Genomic DNA, 24,074 nt, shown 5'->3' with positions numbered 1-24,074 from the left:
TAAAACATAATGGTAAGACAGAAATTTTCTAAAACAAATTATTTTAGGTACGTATTGCCTCCCCACTGCTTTTTAATTGTTAATTAAAGTCACTTTGTATTATGATAACCAGAAAATCTGAGATCAGACATGTTAAATGCTGCCACTAAAATGCTGTGATCCCCCCTGATCACAGAAAAATGAATGTCGGAAGGGGAGGAACAATATCGATCAGAAACAGCAAACGGCTTGAGGAAAAATATCCTTGGCTCTAATAGTGACCTCTCCCAGAGTTTGCAAAGGCCTGAAGACATCCTATGAGAACCTGATCCAAATATTGTTTGGTTGGTTGGTTCAGTGAAGCCAATGCTTAATTCCCTAAACAAAAGGTGTCTTCAGCAGCAAGGCACTTGTTACCATGTGTTGCCCTAGTAGATCTAGTATTCTAGTAAATGGTATTCTACTAAACTGATACTTAAAATTCCAAGGCAGATGAGATAAATACCAAGGTATTAAAGTAACCAGATAGGAGAGTTCCAGACATTCCACAGTTATAATCTAGACACTTTCCCTGCTATCCACATGTTTGTCATCCAGCATTCTGAAAATATCTTGAGCTGATATTTATTTATTATTTGATTTATATCCCACCCTTCCTCCTAGCAGGAGCCTAGGGCGACAAACAAAAACACTTTAAAACATCATAAAAACAGACTTTAAATACATTAAAACAAAACATCTTTTAAAAAAAGGATACAAAATATTGTTCTTCCACAGATATTTCTCTATCCTGCTGAGCAGCCAGCAAGCCCTAATAAGAACAATAAGCTCTGCTGGATCAACAGCAGCCAGTCAATAACCTCTGGGACGCCCACCACCAGGGCCTGAAAGCGATAGCCCATTCTTGCTCTTGTTCCCAGCAGTTCTGTTGCAGCCATGGGGCAGGCTAGTATGTTGAGCCACAGATATACTGGCTGCCTTTTGCGATTAGGCTTATGAGTGCTCTACCTGTGAATTCACTTGTTTCGGTGAGTTGCTTCTCAGGACAATGTGTCTGTTTCTATTCTACACAGTTGCCTGTTTTTACCTATGAAGCAGGGGAGAGAGAGAGTTCTACTTTTTATATCAAACTGAGCGCATGGAGCAGGAAAAGGTAGCATCTTTAACCGCATTTGAGAGCAGCAGACTTGCTTAGAAGATGCACACACAGATCCATCCCCCCACCACCTTGCTGACCCTCCCTGAACCTGCCTCCTAATGGTAGGGCCAGCCTACCATAGGTGGGCAACCGAGGACCCTCTGCCTAATTTCAAAAGCCCTCTGCAAGCAGATGGTTCAGACTTCTGACAAGAGAAGAGGAAATGGCACAGAGAGAGAGAGACCCCGCCCATACTTGGTTGGGTCCCTGACAGATTAGGTCTGAAGGAAAGTGGCCTTCGATAGGAAAAGAGGGGGAGGGCTTACCTGCCCCCTGCCGCAGGGTGAAGAGAGCTTTTCTCAGGAGTCTTGCTCCTGGCGTCACCTCTGGACTCCACTCGGGTATTAATTTTTATTTTATTTTTCATGTCAAAAGTTAACAGCCCTACAATAAATACACGTTAATCATGGTTGGGAGGCGTCGGTTTTCACGTTACACACCTGCAGATACCAACGAAAACAGGAAGATATACGTACAACGCAGCTCCACATTTATTTATTTATTTATTTAGAAAGACTTGTTAAAATGGGCGGGCGGGCTCCGCTAAGGAAAGTTCAAGAGAATTTGGTACAGTGTTGTTCCCGCTTCGTATGACTGCGGGCAGGCAGAGAATACGGACATGTACCTTTAAGAGAAAAAGAAAGCAGGAAGTCGCTCTGGGGCAACCAGAGGAGCCTCTAGTCTAACTTATTGGCGTAGAGCTTGCATGGGGGTTGCTGCTGTCTTGCTGGCTAAGTCCACCTTCCTCCACGGTTGGCATCTGGTGCACTCGGTGGGGAGTTTAATCGCGATCGTTGCTTTCTCTTGAGAGTAAGAAAGCTAATTTTCCGATTTCAGGTAAGCTCCTCTACTCGTATATACCCATGAAGATATGCTGCGGAGCTGTTGCTTGTTGCATTGTACATTGGATTTACATTGGTAGTTGTACGAGAGGGACAGATGGAGTGGCGTAGCTGTATATTTCCTCCCTATCCTATATCGATATTAATATCTTATTGTGGTGGTGTTTTTTTGTTCCTGCCTGCAAGCCGCTTTTGAAATGCATTGCAATGCCGTCCTTTCTGCGTGCAAGGAACAGAGAGACGCAAAGGCGAGTGTACTTTCCTGCAAGCAGGTTTTTTAATGGAACATTTGCAAAATTTCTTTAACAGGCCCCGGAGGAACTTAAGAGATTTTTTTTGACAGGGGATGCAGCAATTGCTCATTTAATTTCACAGTCTTTTGTGATGTCCTAAACAAATTAATAATGGATATTCATATCATATCATTTTCCAAGTTCTATTTCCCTCACCATCTTTTAAGACTGAGGTGCCCCTGTGAGAGCTGAGTGTGGATGCCTTTATTTACTCAAAGGTGCTAATGCACCTAAACATGACCACATCCATATAAGGTGCATTCCATAAATCTGCCTTCTTGCTACGCCCTGGCAAGGAATACTAAAAGGTATTGTTAGTGCTGCTAGCAAGATGCCCCTTTTGACATGGTGGTTTCTGGGAGCTGCTGTTTCTGTGCATATTGAAATAAAACTTCTAGTGCGTCAATAACACTGGGTGATTCAGGTTTCTACTTCCCAAAGTACTAAAATTATAAAAACTGTTTTTAAAAAAATCTTTGGAAATTGGAAAACATTCAGAGAACATTTCTTTCTACCATTCTACACTGTGTGTTTTGGGACTAACTCCACAGATAAGAAATTACAATGAAAACTAAAATATTCTGCCTTCCTGGAGTAGTAGGAATACTAGAACTTTTGTTAAGAGGTATGTATGTTTTGGCTCATTCATGTGAGGTGAAGGTAACTGTTAAGGCTGTGAGTTCTTTGCATTGATTGAAATGTTCTTTGCAGTCTTCACTCCTACAAGTTAGTGAGCTAGCAGCACTGACAGCGAAGGTGAGATTGTTAGAAATGGCCTGAGATCATCAGTGGTAAAAAAAAAAAAAAATTCATGCTCTACAAGAAGATAGGTGTAATTACTATTAACATGGATTAATATAGTTTAGGATTGAGATGATTACTTTTTTGCCTATGTTCTTTAAGTATGTCAGGGAATGTGCCAGATTCTGGTAGACATGAGATGGGGCTTTCCAAAGTTACTTTATTTGTTTATATTCAATGTTCCTCGGGCCTGACACTGCCCTTTTTGTGGGCTTTGAGCAAACAACATTCAATGAGCAAACCTAAACATGGGCCTAAACCCTCACTTGATCTCACTTGCACTGACAACTCACCATACTGGGAGCTGCCTTATACTGAGTCAGAACACTGGTTCAGATAGCACTGTTTTGTCTACACTTTCTGATAGTGGTTCTTTAGGATTTCAGATAAGGGTCTTTCCCAGCTCTACCTGGAGATGCTAGGCTAGGGACTGAACCTGGGATTCTTTCTTCTGCATGCAAAGCATGTGCTCTAACACTGAGCTATAGCTCTTTCCCTAAAGAAACACACATGAAAGCCTCAGATTATTTAGGAATTCTTCCAAATGTCCCCTCCCAGGATTAAAGTAGTAACAATACTTCCTCTCTAACTTTAGATGCTTACAGCAACTGCTCCTTAGGACTCTGTTCTTGCAAAATGTTTAGACATCCAAGTTTTCACATCTCTTTTCCAAGAGAAACTCTGAATGAAAATGAAGCAAGTGCAAAGTGGGACAGAAATCACTTGGACCAAAAAGCAAAACTGTCAAGTATCCTAATTTGAAGGCAGTTCAAAATCCTTCCAGCAAGGAGGAGGTGCCATCACCCTTTTGCAAATTCAGAAAGCATTACGGATTAAAGGATTGCGAAATAGCAGGAGAAAGAGGAAACACTCTGCTTCCTGCATTAAAAAGAATAAAATCCCCCACGATTAAGATTTTATCTTACCAGTTCCTCCTCAAAGCCAGTAGTATCTCTGAGGGCCTCTTTATCCAAAGCTATACGTGGCACTAGATTTTCACTACTACACCAAGTAAGCATCAGTTTCAACTATTTAATAATGTATTGACATTTGGAATTTGACATTTAATCCTGGGAGGGGCTATAGTTCAGTTGTAGAGCACATGCTTTGTATGCTGAATGTCCCTGGAATCTCTAGTAAAAAATACCAGGTAGTTACAAGGCAGTTTCCTATCTGGAGCAGATCCGCTGAGCAAGTTTAGACTGGGATCAGCACTGATTTGAGACTTCTGTAAAACTTATCTGACTTGCCCTTCTGCACTAATAACAGGTTGGGCACACTATAAGCAAGATGCAAAGTGGTAGCACCGTGCTGCAAGATGCAATAAGTTGAACAGGGGCAAAATATTAAAATATTTATTATTCCTGTATCCCACTCTTATGAGGGGGGCAGGGGCTGGCTCACAGAGGTCTCCCAATCAAAAGACTCATCAAGTAATACAGTTTTTATGCTCCCAGACTGTTCACTGACACAAGTCCATTCACAGTTTATTTTTTCAGCTAGGTACAGAAAGCTGCCATGTATCAGCAAGTGTTTAATGGCATTAATGCATTTTAGATGGGTGGATTTGTCAGCATTAAACACCATTAATAGAGGATTGAGTCCTCACTCCTATGATGGCTACAGGGAAATTCTGCACTGTTTCAGCATTACATGCAAACCAGCTCAATATTTAATACTAGAGCAATAATATCCACCATCCTTTCAAAAAATTATCTTGGAACAGATTTTTTTGGGGGAAGGGGGCTTTAAAAACCTACATCTTTGACATTTGCCACTGAATTTTGAATACCGCATCAACTTTCATGCAATTAGAAACCTGTCAGGATTTTCATCTAACCTTCCATTTGGAGAAAATGTAATGCCTAACTTACAAAATATTGCCAGACCAATAGTGTTTATAATTGTAACCCATGTAATTGTTCTGATTTTTAAGTATCACTAAGAAAAACTATAACATAGAAAGCATACTCTTAAATCTTCTGGGTTCCTATTGGTTTTTCAAATTTTAGTTTCGTCGTTTGGATTAGTACATCACTTTCAAATATAGTCGTTAATTGTTTGTTTGTTTCATTTATACCCCACCTTTCTTTCACCATGGAACCCAAGGTGGTATACATTATTATTATTATTATTATTATTGCATTTATATACCACCCCATAGCTGAAGCTCTCTGGGCGGTTTACAACAATTAACAACATTAAAAACAAATATACAAATTTAAAAAACACATTTTTAAAAAGCAATTTAAAAACACATGCTAAAATGCCTGGGAGAAGAGGAAAGTTTTGACCTGGCGCCAAAAAGATAACAGTGTTGGCACCAGGCGCACCTCATCACAAAGATCATTCCATAATTTGGGGCCACCACTGAGAAGGCCCTCTCCCTTGTTGCCACACTCCCAGCTTCCCTCCAAGTAGGCACCCGGAGGAGGCCCTTGGATGTTGAGCGTAGTGTACGGGTGGGTTTATGTTGGGAGAGGCATTCCATCAGGTATTGTGGTCCCAAGCCGTGTAAGGCTTTATAGGTTAAAAGCTGCACCTTGAATCGAGCTTGGAAACATACAGGCAGCCAATGCAAGTGGGCCAGAATTGGTTTTATATGTTCGAACCGTCTGGTCCCTGTTACCAATCTGGCTGCTGCATTTTGCACCAGCTGCAGTTTCCGAACCATCTTCAAAGGCAGGCGCACATAGAGTGCATTGCAGTAGTCTCACTTGGAGGTTACCAGAGCATGGACAACTGAAGCCAGGTTATCCCTGTCCAGATAGGGACGTAGCTGGACCACCAAACAAAGTTGGTAGAAGGCACTCCGTGCCACCGAGGCTACCTGAGCCTCAAGTGACAGAGATAGTTCTAGGTTTGAGAACCCCCAAGCTATGAACCTGCTCCTTCAGGGGGAGTGCAACCCCATCCAGGACAGGTTGGACATCTACCATCTGGTCAGAAGAACCACCCACTAACAGCATCTCAGTCTTGTCTGGATAGAGCCTCAGTTTATTAGCCCTCATCCAGTACATTGCTACAGCTAGGCACTGTAGCACATTGACAGCCTCACCTGAAGAAGATGAAAAGGAGAAATAGAGTTATGTGTCATCAGCATACTGATGGCAATGCACTCCAAAGCTCCGGATGACCGCACCCAACGGTTTCATGTCGATGTTGAACAGCATGGGGGACAGAACTGACCCCTGTGGAACCCCATACTGGAGAATCCAGGGTGCTGAGCAATGTTCCCCAGGCACCACCTTCTGGAGCCAACCTGCCAAGTAGGAGCGGAATCACTGCCATATAGTCCCTCCCACTCCCAACTCAGCCAGTCTTCCCAGAAGGATACCATGGTCGATGGTATCGAAAGCTGCTGAGAGATCAAGGAGAATCAACAGAGTCACACTCCCCCTGTCTCTCTCCCGACAGAAGTTATCATACAGGGCGACCAAGGTTGTTTCCATGCCAAAACCAGGCCTGAAACCCGACTGAAATGGATCCAGATAATCGGTCTCATCCAAGAGTGTCTGGAGCTGGCCTGCAACCACTCGTTCAAGGACCTTGCCCAGGAATGGAACATTTGCCACCAGCCTATAGTTATTAAAATTTTCTAGGTCCAGGGAGGGTCTCTTCAGGAGTGGTGTCACTACTGCCTCTTTCAGGGGGCCAGGGACCACTTCCTCTCGCAGAGAGGCATTAATCACTTCCCTGGCCCAGCCGGCTGTTCCATCCCTGCTAGCTTTTATTAGCCAAGAAGTGCAAGGATCCAGCACAGAAGTGGTTGCACAAACCTGTCCAAGCATCTTGTCAACTTCCTCAAGCTGTACCAACCGAAACTCATCCAAGAAATCAGGACAAGGCTGTGCTCTGGATACATGAGGTTCCCAGGCGGTCTCCCATTCAGGCACTGACCAGACCCAGACCTGCTTAGCTTCAACAAGGTGGTGACCTCATGTGCCTTCAGGCCATAGCCTGGGACCATTAATTGAAAAACACTGGTAGTTTAGATAAAATAAGAAACATCAACAAAAGGATCTACCAGATACAGATGAAGAATGAAAATTCCAGTTCTTAACCAACATTGCATACAGAGATCTTTGCATAAATAGGAACTCAAGTGAAGAAATTGCTGGGGACAAGAAATGTTTAAATTTCTTCCATATTTTTAGAATGACTGTGATATCTTTTTCCCTTCTCTGCTCAAGGGAAATATTTAGGTCTGTTTCAACAAATGTTCTAATTGGTTCCACTTGCATCAATCTACCTTCAAAAACTAAGGAAATATTGCTCACAAGACAATTGCTTGATAATAAACAAATATGGAACTGCCAGATCCCCATCCATTCTCAGTTTCCTGCAATGTCATAAGACCCATCCAAAGTCTCTTAATCCTTCTCCAGTGACATTTTCAGAAATCTCAAGTGGGAGTATTTGAAACAGTATTTTGGAAGAACCATCATTTTATTGAACACACCTCTCCCACACCACAAGAGATTAAGGCTGTAATCCTAAACCCACTTACCTTGGAGTAAGGCTCATTGAACTCAACAGGACTTACTTCTGAGTAGACGTGGTTAGGATTGTGCTGTAAGTTATTGCCATCACTCTACATCCTTATTTGTTCCACAGATGAGAATGCTTTCAAATCATCGCGAAGTTCACCTCTATAGCTTTGGTGTGCATTAAGCATGAGTGAAAGGAGAATTAGCTAAATTGATGGAAAACCTGATCAAGCCTGGCTCTTGCCTGCTATTGACAGTTGTTGCCTGCTTCTGTTTATCTTGCAGCTCATAGGCAAATCACCTTCTTTCTGGCCATGCAAAACACGATGAACTATCTCTGGAAAACGGATGATGTGCTGGGTCAAGGTGCCACTGCCAGTGTGTATAAAGCCCGTAACAAGGTGAGGATGCATGTTTTAACTGGGATGCCCTGTGACTTTGTTGATCAATTAATTTTATTAGTTGTTTCACTGTTACAAAGGAATTGCAAATCATAAAACATGATACAATGGTAAAACAAATTTTAGAGCTAGAATGTAAAATGATATACTAATTTTCTCTAATATTGGGTTGGATCCATACTTTGACATGTGTGAAGACAGTGGGGTGTAAGTTAGTTATGATCCAACTCATTTAATTTAATTAATCGAAAGTGGAGTTTTACCAGAGCTGCCCTAATGGGGTGGATATAATATCCAAAAATTGTTATATGGTTGGTTAAAGAGATATTTGAAGAGTCAGCAGCCAAACCCAGATCAGAGTTTTCAGTCATAGCTGGGATGTCCCTGGTCTTACTGCTTACCTAGAAAGCTGGTCTTGCTTCTGGAATGTGTGTGGGTGTTCGTTTGAGTTGCCACCATGGCACTGGCACCTGTATTGGTGATCTTTCTGGAGAACCGTCTGTCCTAGTGGCAGCTGAGGGCTGATTTATAGGGTTGTTAGATTTATTTGACATAAGTCTTGTGGTTTTATTGTCAGGGCTGTTTCAGACATAATCGATTCTCTCAAGAAATTACAGTGGTGGAGTTGCCTATGGAAAAGTGCCACATGGGGCCTATTCATACATACATCTTCATGTGAATGTGGCACAATCATGGGGTGTAGCTCTATGTAGTGAGCACTTTGTGTGAAGTGGGTCCCCATGTGACTGCTGTAATCTCGACTGCAACAGAACAGCATAGATCTGACTTTGGGGGAGTTTGCACTGATGTAGCGGAAATCGCAGCAACTGTGAGGGGAGTCACAACATATAAATGGCTTGCATATTCAAAGTTAGTGCCTTTGAATGACTTCAGACCAGGTTACCTGAAGGACCACCTTTACCCATAGAAGACTGCTTAAGAGTTGAGAATTTTTGTAGAGGCCCTTATCTCAGTCCTGCCACTAGTTGGGACATGTTTGGAGAAGTCATGAGACAAGGCCTTCTCAGTGGCTGTGGCCACACTTTGGAACTTCCTTCATAGGAAGGCCTGCTTAGCTCCCTTTCTTAAGGCAAATACTTTTTGTATTTAGATAGGCATTCAGCCTGTTGAACTGGCTCTGTTTTCCTGGGTTTTTTAAAGGTACAGCTCATTTTAACCTGGCCACTGTTTGTGTTTTCTTTCTTCTTTTTTATGACTGGCTTTATCTGTTCTTCTTTTTCTTTCATTGTATTGTAACGATTTTATTGCATTTGTATTATTGTTGGCCGTCTTGGGTTTGTGTTTTTATTGTTAATCACTTTGGGATGTTTCATAAATGAAACTAAATAAATAAAACGTGTCTGCTGCATGTTTGGATATGTGCTTCCCTCCTCTCACATTTGCATGCTGCAGTGTTATGTAAAATGGAAAATAGTTCCTGAATCCCTGTGTTCCTCTCTTGCCTCACCAGAAATCTGGAGTACTGGTTGCTGTCAAAGTCTTCAACAATGCCAGTTACCTGAGACCTCAGGAAGTACAGATAAGAGAGTTTGAGGTGCTGAAGAAGTTAAACCATCAGAACATTGTCAAACTCTTTGCTGTGGAAGAGATTGTAAGTTATGGTTTGAAGGTTTATTGATGTGATAGTAACAGCATTATATAACTCCCCACTAAAATACCCTTTTAACCAAACACTGCTTATTACTAAATCCTGTTTATCTGGAACATTTATATGTCCTCTCCACCATATATAGCATGCTGTTGTTTTAGCCTGGCCTAAACATCACTTCTGTTTATCTGGTCTCTTGTTTGTGCAAAATGTACCATCTGGAGTTGAACTGTGAATGATGTATTTATTTTTGGCAATGACACTCTAGTATGCCACACAACACCGCCTTCTTCAGCACCACATTCAGATCAGGGATAGCCAGTGTGGTGCCCTCTAGATGTTGTTGGACTACAGCTCCAGCCAGTCACAGCCAGCATGGGCAATGGTCAGGCATGATGGGAGCTGGAGTCCAACACCTGGAGAGTACCATGTTGGCTAAGCCTGATGTAGAGACTTGCTGCTCCACTAGCTCATCAAAGAATCCCAACTGTAGACTTTATTTGTGCCAGGTTCTTCATCAACTTCCATTTTCAATGAAGGGGTAGGGGCATAATAATTCAGTGGTAGATTATCTGTTTTGCATGCAGAAGGTTCCAGGTTCAATCCATGGCATCTCCAGGTAAGTACTGGAATTCTGACACACTGGAGTGCTGCTGCCAGTCAGAGTAGACAGTACTGACCCAAATGGACCAGGTCTGAATTCGTATAAGGCCACTTCCTATATTTCTATTTCACAAATATGCCAATGACCTACATCTGTCTGGGAATATACCTAATTTTTCCTTTCATATCTATATATCTCAAAAAAATTGTCAAACACCTTTTAACCTGGGGAAGATTTTGTGATTTCCAGATTGTGAGATCAGAGGCAAAGCAACTCAGATAAGGCTGGGCAGTGTAGTGCCCTCCAGGTGTTTTGGACTGCAACTCCCATCAACCTCAACCAGCCTGGCCACTGGGATGAAGAGAGTTGTAAGTCCAAAACATCTGGAAGGCACCATGTTGGCTACCCCAAATTAAGGAAATCTTCTGCATCATCATCATAATCAATAAATAAATCCCTCCCTGCTTGTAGAAAGTTAGCCTCAGTGAGAAGGGTTCCAGGCTAGACTTCTCTGTTGTGTGCTATAAGCAGGGAGGGGTTTTTTTTTTAAGTGACACAGAAAATTAAATCATATAGTTTTTGTACCTTCATTCTGAATTTGTATAGTCTCAGGAGAGTTGTACAGTGTGTTTTTTCTAAGCACACTTGGGTCTAAGCACACTTGGGTCTAAGCACACCAATGAAAGGCTAATCATATTTTTTCCTCATAAGGAAATAGAGGACTGAGTGTTGATTATCATGAAGGAAATAGAAAATGCCAATAAGGAGCAGAGGCAAGTTCTGTGTCTGCTAGCTTGGAAGTAAGCTATTGGCTTGTATTGTCCCTGGTTTCCAAGTTTAGTGTTGCCCTTCTATCTTTTGCAGTCTCTCTTCAGGGCCAGAAAGCACAGATCCTAGCATATGTTGCTCTGAGGAATGAAAAGCAAAGATGTCATTTTGATTGCTAACCTTTTGTCACTCACCCAGCCCACACACAATGACCAATTAGTTGACTTGAAAATTTTGTCTTGCTGTGCAGTGAGCAACAATCTGGGAGCAGTGAAGCAGCCAAGTTTCTGTGTTGCCATGAATCTGTTTTCAGTGTGCATTAAGGGCTAAACTGCATGTCACGCAGAAGCTGCATCTCTGGTTTCTCTTTAATTACAGATGCAGCAAAAAAAATTCTTAATAGGATCACAGTGTTTATCCTTTCCCTCCCCTGCCATGATTAGGACAAAATATTTCCCTCCCTCTGGTACAGCTACAAGGGTTAGAATCCGATGAGAACTTTATAACCATCATAGGTCACATGTGTATGTGGGATCTTTGTCTCATTCATGTCTGGGAAGGAACAAATCTTCTCTTCCCATGCGCTGCAGTGCTAATAACTATCATACCCTCTGCACCTATAATTAATGAAAAGAAAAAAGCAGAGATGTCACTGCATGCTATGCATGAATTATGATATGTTGTTTGGTCCTTGCTAAACCCTAATTTCAGTATGTTTGGCTGTTGTGTGAACTACAGTAAATACCAGTTGCTGGGAATTGCAAGTTGGGAGAGCACTGTTGCACTCAGGTCCTGCTTTTGGGCTTCCTATAGGCATCTGGATGGCCACTGTGAGAACAGAATTCTGTTCTAAATTGGCCTTTGGCCTGATCCAGCATGGCTGCTCTTATGTAAACTAGTGCTTAGATTCTATTACTTTGGGGCAGTTTAACTTTGTGGGGAGAACACTAGTGTGATCAAGAGGGCTAATTTTCATCCTCTGGTGGGAATACACTTTCAGATGTTGACCCAACAGGGACTCATTCCCAGATATATTTGTTGTTATATGCCTTCACGATATACATAGAGATAATTTCCTCTTACGGGGCTGTGTGCCTGGCTTCAGACCATGCAGTGGCAGGAGAGGTGCAGCAGCTGGAACATCTGCAGACCAGGTAAACTCTTTTGTTGTCTGCTACTGCTTTGCATTCACTGCTGCCCTCCCTATAAGAAGAGGAGAGCCTCTAGGCCATGCTTGGAGGAAGACCTACCCCCCCAACACACACATCGCTGATTTGCAGCAGCTAACCTTGAGGGCAGGACTCCTGGATGGGGGATGATAAATTTCCAGGCTGAATGGCTCCAGAATGTGGTTCTTGGGGAGCATGGCTTGGCTCCATGAGTTCTCCAGTATGGGGTCACGCAGGGGTCGGTTCTATCCCCCATGCTTAACATCTACATGAAACTGCTGACTGGGTTTTGGAGTGTGTTTTCATCACTATGTTGATGACACACAGTTCTGTTTCTCCTTTTCATCTTCTGCAAGTGAGGAAGTTGATGTGCTGAATCAGTGATTGGTTGTGATAATGAACTGGATGAGGGCCAAGAAACAGAAGCTTAATCCAGACAAGACTGAGGTGTTGTTGGTGGGAGGTTCTTCTGATTGGCTGAGTGTCTGTGGCTTGCTCTAAATGGGGTCACCCTCCCTCTGAAGTTTGGCGGTTCTTCTGTATCCATTGCTGTCACTCGAGACACAGGTGACCTTGTTGGTGCAGAGTGCTTTCCATCACCTTAGGCTGCTGGCCCGAGTATGACACTATCTGGACAGGATAACCTGGCTATAGAAATCAGTATTTAGTAATCTCAAGGTTGGATTGTTGCAAGGTGGTATATGAGGGACTGCCTTTGAAAACAGTATGGAAGATTCAGTTAGTGTAGAATGTGACTGCCCGACTGTTGATGGTTTGAGGTGAATAGATCATGTGAACTAGTTCTATTCCAGTTACACTGGCTGCCTCTATGCTTCAGAGCCCAATTCAAAGTGTTGGTTTTGACCTATAAAGCTCTTTATAGCTCGGAGCCCCAATATCCTGTGGAACGCCTCTCCCAACATGAACCTACCCAGACCCTTCAATCTTCTTCTGAGGCCCTTCTCCAGTTCCCCCCTCTGAGGGAGGCTCAGACGGTGGTGACAAGAGAGAGGACCTTTTCAGTTGTGGCTCCCCATCTGGGGAATGCGCTCCCCACTGAGGTCCACCTGGCACCTTCATGACATCTTTTAGGTGCTAGATAAAGACTTATCTTTTTTCCCAGGCCTTGGATAGACTACGATGATACTGTTTGTGCTGCCCAAGTTTCCTGTGGCTGTTATGGGGGTGGTTATTGTTTTGTTTTGTTTTTGTGGTATGATATATTTATTTGTGTATTTAACAGTGTTGTAACTCGCTTGGAGTCCTTTGAGTAACAAGCGACTAACAAATCTAATAAATAATAATAATACAGATGGTAATGTGCATGCATGGGCTCCAGTTCCTTCTGCACACAGATGAATTACATCAAATAGAAAACCTTAGGCTGTGTCTGAAAATTGCTTACTAGTTCCCATTACTCTGCTCTCTTCAGTTAGCTCTTTTCTGAGTAGAAAAATTAATTAGCCAGAAACCAAATATTGTATATTGCTGAAAATTGCAACCCCTTTGCTTGCAATTACTTTTACCTCCTAAGAGAACAAGCCATATCTTTTTCTCCATGAGGGCAAAAGCAGTTTGGTGCAAGGTGGATTTTCAGCAGGGGGGGGGGACCAGCATAAGGGGAAAGGGTTAAGGAGCCCCTCCCATCTTGATCTTCTACTTCAGGAAAAGAAGTTGCATTCTGTAAATACAGTGCATATAACATGAGTTTTTGTACTTAGACTGGGCATGTAGGGAATATATGCTAGCTTCCCTTGTGGCAGCATGAGATGTTTGGAGCACCAGCACATTCTGTAATGGAACTCACAATATCAGATGTGCAATTCAACCCCTGCAGATAGGATTTAATTTTTGCCCTCAAATTCAAACACAGGAAAGCTGCAAACAGAAGGTGCTGGTGATGGAATACTGTTCAGGTGGGAGCCTGCTGAGCCTGTTAGAAGACCCAGAAAATGCCTTTGGCTTGACAGAATCGGAGTTCCTCATAGTGTTGCGCTGTGTAGGTAAGTATCACTTGGTGCTGAAGCAGAATGTGACTGTCCTGTGGTGAAAGACAAAGCTCATGTCCTCCAAATGGCTTCTCACAGCCTTTAAACAAAATACATACCACTGCACAGATTGCTATGGTTGTATAGGGTGTCCTAGTGTCTCCTCATACAGTTAGGCTCACCCAAATGGTAAACAGCAACAATTATGCTTCTTGTGAGGAGCAAGGATGCTGTGAGGAATTGTAAAGGGGTTATTCGCAAAGGTGAACAACCCAAATTGAGTCCTCACAAATATGTTAGGCCAAGCAAGACCCTGCTTGAAGCTTGTGTTGGGGAGAGCCCAGTGTGCTGGATTCCTAGCTCCAGTTAGGTAGTGTTACCAGCAAGGCCCCCTTGTCAGTGAATACATAGGGTCGAGGGTTATTGCTTTCTCCCTTCCTCCCTGTTTACATAGAGTCCTTGCATGTTGAATGTTAGGTCACCTAAGCTCACAGGTTATCAACAGCAGTCATCTAGTGTAGGCGGAGAATAGAGGAGACTCCACTCAAGAATTTTTGTTTTGGGAGGCCCCAGAAATTTTCTATTTGGGAGTCAGATTTCAGATAGCAGAACAGTCTTTACAATATATGCTATTTATTCATATCTTGCACACTGCGACTAATAAAATGCATTCTAGGTGGCCCTTAGCCATCATTGCAGAAACAGAAAAATAGAAATATATATATATATCAGCATAAAAGAAATTCCTGGATATCCATTTAACATCAAAGTATAAGACTCTAAAGGCACATCTTAGTTAAAACAAGTTACAATAGTTGAAGGACTTGGTTAAACTCTATCACAAAGCCAAAGTACAGATTACATAGGTATACAGTGCCTTACACAAGCACTCAGACCCCTGACCAATGCTTTCATATTACTGAATTACAAATGGTACATTGTAATTTCATTCTGTATGATACTTTATTCTGAAACACTGAAACTCAAAATCAATTATTGTAAGGTGAGGTTAGTTTTATGTTGGGAAATGTTTGTAGGAAACATACAAATCTGAAACATGTTGTTTGCATAAGTATTCAACCCCTTTGCTGTGGAAGCTCCCAGTTTACACAGATGAAAGAAATTGCCCTGTCGAGGACACAATTACCTTACCATTGGCCTCCTCCTGTGAACCATTAAAGTTGCTGTCACATTGTCAGGAAAGAAACTCCACTGTTGAAGGGTCATTGGTCAGGCTGTGGATCTGAAGGAAAATGAAGACCAAAGAGCATTCTACAGAAGTGAGAGATAATGTAATACAAATGCATAGATTAGGAAACGGTACAAAATAATATCCATGTGTTTGGATATCCCAGGGAGCACAATTGGATCAATAATCAGCCAGTGAAAGCTGCATCACACCACCCAGGCACTGCCAAGAAAAGGCCGTCCCTCAAAACTCAGCCCTCGAACAAGAAGCAGACTTGTGAGAGAAGCCACAGAGAGGCCAACAATCTCTCTGAAGGAGCTACAGAGTTCAGTGGCTGGAAGTGGAGTAATGGTGCACCAGTCAACCATATCAAGAGCTCTGCATAACACTGGCCTGTATGGGAAAGTGGCAAGAAAGAAGCCATTGCTCAAAAAGTACCATCTGAAAGCATGTCTGGAGTTTGCCAGAAAGCATGAGAGTGCCCCAGCTGTGATGTGGGAAAAGGTTTTGTGGCCAGATGAGACCAAGATAGAGCTTTTTGGCCAAAACTCAAAGAGCTATGTGTGGTGCAAACATAACACTGCCCATGCCTCAAGACACACCATCCCTACAGTGGTGGCAGCATCATGCTGTGGGGATGCTTCTCATCAGCAGGGACTGGGCATCTTGTTAAAATTGAAGGAAGAATGGATGGAGTAAAATACAGGGAAACACTGCAAGAGAACCTGCTTCAGTCCACTAAAAAACTGAAGCTTGGAAGGAAATTAACTTTTCAGCAGAACAATGATCCCAAGCACAAGGCCAAAGCAACATTGGAGTGGCTCAAGAACAAAAAGGTGACTGTCCTACAGTGGCCCAATCAAAGTCCTGATCTCAATCCCATTGAGAATCTGGCGCTCTTTGAAAATTGCAGTCCACAAGTGACGTCCAACCAACCTGAACGACCTGGAGTGAATCTGCCAAAAAGAATAGACCAAAATCCCTCCGACACTGTGTGCAAAGCTGGTACATACCTATTCCAAAAGGTGTAAAGCTGTTATTGCAGCGAAAGGTGGCTCTACCAAATATTAATGTGTGGGATTTGAATACTTATGCAAGCAACATGTTTCAGTTTTTTATGTTTCTTACAAACATTTCCCAACATAAAACCAATGTCACCTTACAATAATTGATTTTTAGTTTCATTGTTGCAAAATAAAATATCATACAGAATGAAATTACAATGTACCATTTGTAATTCAGTAATATGAGAGCATTGGTCAAGGGTCTGAGTACTTTTGCAAGGCACTGTACATGTCATGATACATCACCCATCAGATGCCATGGATGGAACAGATGGATGGTTCTTTCCTGCTTTCTTCAACCACCCACTCTAGCAGAACTGAGGGGCCCTGAATGCTATAAAACCTGGCTTTTTATACGCTTTCTTTTCTAAGAGGAGGTATGTTCCCATGGTCTTATCTGCTTTTTGCTACTTCTCATCAGGATCTCATCAGATGTTCCAGATGAGTCTTTCTTCTCAACTGGTCAGCTTAACCCCACCATATAAGAATTCTCTTACATCATATTGACTGTTTACATGACACACTGACTGTCTGCCCAGACCTGTTACCTCTTACCATACTCAGTTTCATGAGAAAGTAATGCTTTGTCTATTTTAGTTGTTTCTCAGGAAAATTACAGCTTTAGTCAGGAGATGGAGGAAAGGGGGGGCAATTTCAAACTATTCCTGTTTTACTGTTTGGCTTTTATGCATTATGCAGACTTTATAAACTATTTCATTAATTCTTAAGCATCTTCTAAGTAAATCTAAGCATATGTAAATGATTTCAGCACATTATATGCATATTTTAAGCCATAATATGGGGCTTCCCATTACAGTAGAATAATGTGTCTGGAACCAGAGCACATTCTGTTTATACTGTGAGGTTTGTTTATTTATTTGATTTATACTCCGCTTTTTGTTATTGTTGTCGTTATTATTTATTAAATTTCTATACCACCCCATAGCCGAAGCTCTCTGGGCAGTTTACAACATAAAAAACAAATACAATATATACTATACAATTCATATTCAGTACAATTAAAAGGAAAAATACATCACATTTTAAATAAACATAACTAAACAATAAATCTCAACAGTGTACATAACATAAATAAATAAACCAAACATAACAGTTATAAAACTATTTATAAGGTCTGTCCCCTGTATGAGTTCTTTTATGGGTAGAAAGGTTGCTACTCTGACAGAAGCTCTTTCCACACTCCAAGCATTTATAAGGTTTGGCCCCTATATGAGTTCTTCGATGTTTAGTAAGGGTGCCACTTTCACTGAAGCTCTTCTCAAAGCAGTAAAAATAAATAAAATACAAATCCAGGTCATAAAACCTTTTAAAACACACAGTCCTCAACAGGATATAATATTAAAATCAGCAGCAATAAGCAATAATAAAGCAGTAATAATGTAGCCGTACCCCAGTTAACCACCCTCATTTTATACTTACCCAACAACAGCTTTTGAGAAAGCTGCCTTAAAGAAAGTGAGAGATAGGGCCTGCCTGATTTTTGCAGGAAATGCATTCCACAATTGTGGAGCCACCACCAAGAAGGCCATCTTACGCATGCTCATCAGTCTCATTGCCTTTACGAGTGGGTACTGAGCTAGTTCTTAAGGTATGAGCAGAACTGCATGCATGCAGGCTGTTCTTTAAAGTGACCTGGTCCCAAGCTGTTTAGGGCTTTAGAGGTAATAACCAGCATTATGAATCAGGCCTGGAAATGCAACGATAAGCAGTGCAACTGATACAAAAAGCAGGGTAATATGTTCTGACTATCTGGCCGCTACCAATACCTGGGTGACTGTATTCTGTATGAGATTAAGTTTCCCAAAGGTCTTCAAAGACAGCCCTGCATAACACATTATATTAGTCCAGTCTGGATGTGACAAGTGCACAGACAACTTAGGTAAGATCCAACTTCTCTAGTTAGGTTCGCCATCTGCATGCTAGTCTAAGCTGGAAAAAGCACTCTGGCTGTCATCGCCACCTCAGCCTTTCTAGTCAGTGATGAGATAGTATGAGGAAGGGCAGTAGTTCAATGGTAGAGCACATGCTTTGCAGGCAAAAGGTCCCAGGTTCAGCCCCTGCCATCTCCAGATATGGAGACTCCTACCTGAAGTCCTGCCAGTCAGTGTAGACCAGTTTTCCCCAACCTGGTGCCCTCTAGGGATGCTGTTGGGGTTGCTGGGAATTGTAGTCCAATACATCTGGAGGGCACCAGGTTGGGAAAGGCTGATGTAGACAATACTGAGTAAGATGGACCCATGGTCTAATTTGGTATAAGATATTTCCTATGTCCTAATGCTAGGCAAACAATTCAAACTAGATGTGACATTATTAATGGCTTTAGCTGTGTTGTGTTTGCTTTTTATGACATAAATAGCCATTGTGGGGAGCACCTAAGCTGGATCAGGAGGATAGGGGCCTTACAGACACTTTTCACAGTCAGAGGAAATCTCCTTGTGCTGTGGGGGGGGGGGCTGACTCCAATAAGGGTTGTGATGAGATCAAAGACTTAAAAGCAGCCTTTTCAAACCTTTAGGTCCCCAGATGTTGCTGGACTACAATTCCCATAATTCCCAACCATTGGCCATGTTGGCTGGGGCTGATGGGAGTTGTAGTCCAGTGTTGGCTTCAATATAGTGATTTGAGTTTGTTTTAATGTTTGTAGCTCCTGACGAAGGACCAGTTCTGGATTGCGTTGAGCTTTTAATAAACTTCTTCCAGCACCAGAGCTTGCCTCTCTATCCTGCCCCCCGGGAGTTGTAGTCCAACAACATCTGGGGACTCAAAGGTTGGGAAAGGCTGACTTGAAGCTCCCCTCCCCCATTGATACAGTCCCAGTCCAGCTTTGATGCTCCCACACCACATAAAAGAAAGCATTCCAAGACTGAAGATATAAATAATGTCTCATCTAGTTTGGCCCCCATATGCCCAGGATTGCATTTTTGTGAAATACTTTGTCATTGTGTCCAGGTTATCTTCAAGATACTTTTATCACATGAGAAAGCCAAGAGAAAGATCAGATAATTCTGGTCACTGCTAGTGCCTTTTTAATAGAAGGATGATCACATTGTTTGTTCCCTTTCTAGTGGCTGGCATGAACCATCTTCGTGAGAATGGGGTTGTCCACAGAGATATCAAACCAGGAAACATTATGCGGCTAATTGGAGAAGACAGACAAAGTATCTATAAACTGACTGATTTTGGGGCTGCACGAGAACTGGACGATGATGAAAAGTTTGAATCAGTTTATGGGACAGAAGAATATCTTGTGAGTAAAGCAGAAGGCTAATTAAGAATCCCAGCAAAGATAATTTCTGAAAGGAAAACTCCATATTCCTTCTGAAAAAATAATTCTAAAAAAAAAAACTTCACAGCTGGAGCACAGAATTGGTTTACTGAAGTCTAGACTGTTCTAGCTATAATAGAGTAATATGGCCATAGAGCAAAAGAACATAATAAACTCACTTCCAGAGTGGTCATTGCAGTCTTCTGTTTCCAGAATAAAGGAAAATTTAATGGAGGTGACTGTGCGTTGTGCTATTAGAATGATTGTCTAAGTTTTGAGAATCCTGCAGAATCATCCCATGAAGCTGAATTATAGGCGATTCAGAGCAGACAAAAGAAACTATAACCTGGATTGGGTGAGGGCAAATAAACTGCGGGAAGATGGAAGCTCTTTGGATAGGTCTGTTTTTAAGATGTTTTAGAGTAGATTTTAGTTTTGTTTCCGCCCTAGGCTCCTCTGGGAGAAAGGGTAGGATATAAATTTGATGATGATGATAGATGCTTCCCATGCCTGGGAGATAGGCAAGTTACCCATTCTGGACAGGGTTGCACACCCTCTGAAGGAGAAGATTTGCAGTGGGGTACTCCTGGATACATCTCTGTCACTAGAAGTCCAAGTGTCCTCTGTGGCTAAGAGTGCCTTTAACCAGCTTTGTCTTATTACAGGTATTCCTGAATAGGGGTAGCCTGATCGCGGTAGTCCATGTGTTGGCAACCCTGAGGCCGGATCACATTCAACACACCCTATGTGGGGCTGCCCCCTTGGGCTTCGCCCAGAAGCTCCAGATGGTGCAGAATGCAGAGGCCAGACTGCTGATGGGGGTACATGGCCAATAACATGTGACACCATTGTTAAAATATCTGCACTGGCTCCCCATCTACTACCAAGCCAGGTTCAGGGTCCTTGTATTAATTTACAAAGCCCTCAACAACTTAAGTCCAGAGTAGCTTAGGGACCTCTTGAACTGTTATATCTTAGCTCGATCACTGAGATCATCTTGAGGAGCGTAGTTGGTCATTCCCTCAAGTTGACGCTGTTTGAGGCTCATTTGACACCAACATGAAACCGAGTCTTTAATGTCACCATCCAGTCCTGTGGAATGCTCTCCCAGTGGAGATTCAGCAGGTGCCTTCTGTTCTAACTTTTAAACATTTCTACGTTGCCAGGCTTGTGCAGACAATCAAGGAAGTATCTTCTATGTGTTTTTTATTGTGCTATAATTGTTGTAAACTACTTTGATATTTTTAATAAAATTGCATTATACAAATATTTTTATAAACAAATAAGCAATCATTCACTCTGTAGAATTTGCTGCCACAGGATATGAAGATGACCGCCATCTTAGATGGCTTCAAAAGGGGATCAGACAAATTCATGGAGAATAAGACTTTCAATGGCAGCTAGTCATGATGGCTGCATACTACCCCCGTTCAGGGGCAGCATGCCCACTAGTAGGTGACACAGGCAGGGCTGCATTGCTGACTTGGCTTCCCATTGCTACATGCCTCTGCCAGTTACCAACAGGGGGAGGGGGAGGGGCAAGGCAGGAGGGAGCTCAGCACAGTGCAGGCACAGCAGCAGAGCCAATCTGATGCTGCAACCACACCATGCCAAACTCCCTGCTGCCTTTCCCCTCTCCCTCTCAGTAACTGTTGGCTGTGCATGGCATTGGGAACTGAGGCCAGCAACCAGCCCCACTGGCCACTGCTGAGTATACCATTTGCTGGGGAACAGTAGTGTGAGGGGACTGTTGCCCTCATGTCCTACTTGTGGGCTTCTCAGATGCACCTGGCTGGCCACTCTGGGGAAAAAAGATGCTGGAATGGATGGGCCTTTGTTCTAATCCAGTGGGGCTCTTTCTTATGTTCCACATGACTGCTGCGGATACATTAACCTGGTGAGGGAGAGGTTTTTAACATTTCTGCTATGTTGGGCTTTGCACTTGTTAGAAAAGTCTCAGACCCCAGCTTGAGCTTTTTTCTTAATGGGGTAAAGAGAGGCTATATTGAGCTTATGGTGCTTTGTTCAGTAGGCAGAATGAACAAGAACCAGCTCTTTCACCACCACCCCCGAGCTTCATTTGGGCTGTTAATTGTGAGTTTTTCCACCAGCCCCAGCTACCCCATTACCTTCCTACTCCTTGTGCATTGTCATCCCTCTGTAGCAGCATTTCGCAACTTGTGGGCTGTGATCTGAATTGAATTGAATTCAGTAGGACTTACATTTGAGTAGACATGGTTAGGATTATGCTGAAAATCAATGGGACTTTTGAGTGAACATAGAAAAGGATTGTGTTGTAAATCTTTCTCTCCCCCTCCGATCCTTTTTTTTTAAGCGCTTAGGCAAGGCTTACATAGGTGTCACTGGTTTTATTCGGCATGAAACTAATACTTATTTTTTTAAAAAAAATGTTCTGCAGTGGCCAACTGGTTTTGACAATAAACTATTATATGGGGTGTATGTATTTTTACATCTCCAGTATGTGTGTATATGGAATATTTCCAACAACCCTGTGAAGTAGGGTTGGAAACCAAGGCAGCTCACAACAAGAAATAAAGCCATTTAAAATCCAATAACCATAAAGCAAGTATAAAACAGTTGCAAAATAGCTTAAGGTGGCATGATTCTGACTTTTGGATTGGGTGAGTGAAGTTCCTTATCATTTAATTACAGTTCTGTGCATGCTTCCTTGTCTAAGTAAGCCCCATTGAATACATTGGGACTTGCTTCTGAGTAAACATGCATAGGTTTGCACTATAAATGTCTTTACAGATTGTGTAAATAATAAACATGTTTTACATTCATGCTTATATACATATTTCTTCATACTATTTATTTATTTATTATTTGATTTATATCCTGCCCTTCCTCCCAGCAGGAGCCCATATCAATGCTACGTCTTGATATGTATCTGATTTCACTCTCTGATTATAATTTTTTATTTACAAATTATTATTTCTCCAGCATTTTAAGTGTGTCCTTCTTCCTTGGGGTGGTCATGGTCCCCCTCTGTTGTTTTCACCCTGAGGGGCAGTTTAGGCGGACAGATGGTGCATAGCCCATGGTCATCCAGTAAACTTAGTAGCTTTTCCCATTTTAAAATTTAATTAAAATTATTTATATGCAAGCAAAGTAATGCAGATCCACATAATACATTTAAAGCGCATCCAACTCGCATTTAAAGTGCAGGACTTCCCCGAAAGAATCCTGGGAAGTGTCATTTCCCCTTTACAGTTATAGTTCCCACCACCCTTAACAAACTACAGTTCTCAGGATTCTGTAGTGGGATTCATGTGCTTCAAATGTATGCTGAATGTGCTTTAAATGTGTGGTGTTGCTCTGCCCTAGTATGCTGTGGGAAGTTAAGGTCCTCCAGTTGTTGCAAGACTACAACTCCCAGCATCCCTGACTATTGGCCATGCTGGCTGGGGCTGATGGGCATTGGAGTCCACCAATATATGAAGGGCCACAGGTTCCCCACCCCTGCTCTTCAGCTTTGCCCAACTACTAGGGACATAAGAGCACTGCTGGATCTTTGGGCACAGTAGGGCCTGAAGGAAACAGTCCCTCTCCCTTTGTTCTCAATAACACATATTCAGAAGCAGATTGAGTTTAGAGGATCCAGCTTACTTAGTGCCGTTGCCACATCTTGTCACAGTGAATTAAGCACCCAGTTATTTAATTTGATAATATACTTCACCAGACCCATTGGATTCCTGATTTTTAAAAGGATTTCATGCCTTTATTTACCATGATGACTCTCTCATGAATTTCTGTGAGAGGAAAAAAATGACAGATTGACTTTGGCTGTAACGATTAAGAAACTCCTCCATTTGAAAACAGGCACACAGCCAGAAAATATTTGCACACGTCTCATTATTACAGTTCAAGTTAAGGTTTCCAGTCCTTACTTTGAAAATTATCTCTTAGTCTTGAGCAGCTATGTAGCAGATGGAAGTTTGGAGGGTACTTTAAATTGTCCTCTTATGTAGAATGGTGACCAAACCTCTTTATTGAGAACAAACCAAGACATTTAAATTTATGTTTGTAACTGCCCCCAGGTCTAGTCTATGGAGCTCTTGAGCTCTCTGAACGGGAACTGCTCCAAACTTTGGTGGACTGGAACATACAAGACAGGGACTGGATTCCCTTACAGGGGCCGCTTTTCCCAGCATTTTTGTGTTATGCTGCTGTTAATGGCTCAAGCCTCTTTAGGGTCTCTTCTCCCCACTGTCCCAGGTTTTCATAGCTTTATGAAGTGGAGAGCTTAGCTATCTGATAGAAGCATGCCAATCAGATCATTCTTCCATGAGAAGTTTTTCCAGGCTGTTTTTAAGAAGTTGGATTTTATTCTTGGCTCTGTACATAGGAACATAGGAACTACCTTGTACTG

The 24,074-nt window shown here is 42.2% G+C and overlaps 1 protein-coding gene across 7 annotated transcripts in view; it reads left to right on the top strand.

Annotated features, from left to right (window-relative positions):
* The first annotated feature begins 904 nt into the window (after window positions 1-904).
* IKBKE (inhibitor of nuclear factor kappa B kinase subunit epsilon) overlaps window positions 905-24,074 on the top strand; it is a 67,454-nt gene continuing 44,284 nt past the window's right edge. For 3 of the 7 annotated variants that reach the window (XR_009763474.1, XM_061632102.1, XM_061632107.1), the window contains exons 1-6: window positions 1,697-2,014; window positions 7,889-8,004; window positions 9,476-9,616; window positions 14,028-14,157; window positions 19,482-19,663; window positions 20,347-20,502. Coding sequence is in view for 6 of the 7 variants with exons in the window: in XM_061632102.1 (XP_061488086.1) it covers window positions 7,918-8,004; window positions 9,476-9,616; window positions 14,028-14,157; window positions 19,482-19,663; window positions 20,347-20,502 (696 nt within the window). In the remaining variant the exon portion in view is untranslated. Of the gene's footprint in view, window positions 1,008-1,372; window positions 1,519-1,696; window positions 2,015-7,888; window positions 8,005-9,475; window positions 9,617-14,027; window positions 14,158-19,481; window positions 19,664-20,346; window positions 20,503-24,074 lie in introns of those variants that run through there. The other 4 variants (XM_061632104.1, XM_061632103.1, XM_061632108.1 and 1 more) reach the window with 4 other exon arrangements.

This window comes from Rhineura floridana, chromosome 6 (genome assembly GCF_030035675.1).
Source record: "Rhineura floridana isolate rRhiFlo1 chromosome 6, rRhiFlo1.hap2, whole genome shotgun sequence".
Taxonomy (NCBI): Eukaryota; Metazoa; Chordata; class Lepidosauria; order Squamata; family Rhineuridae; genus Rhineura; species Rhineura floridana.
Note: the sequence above shows the minus strand (reverse complement) of the source record. Positions and strands in the feature narration are given on the sequence as shown.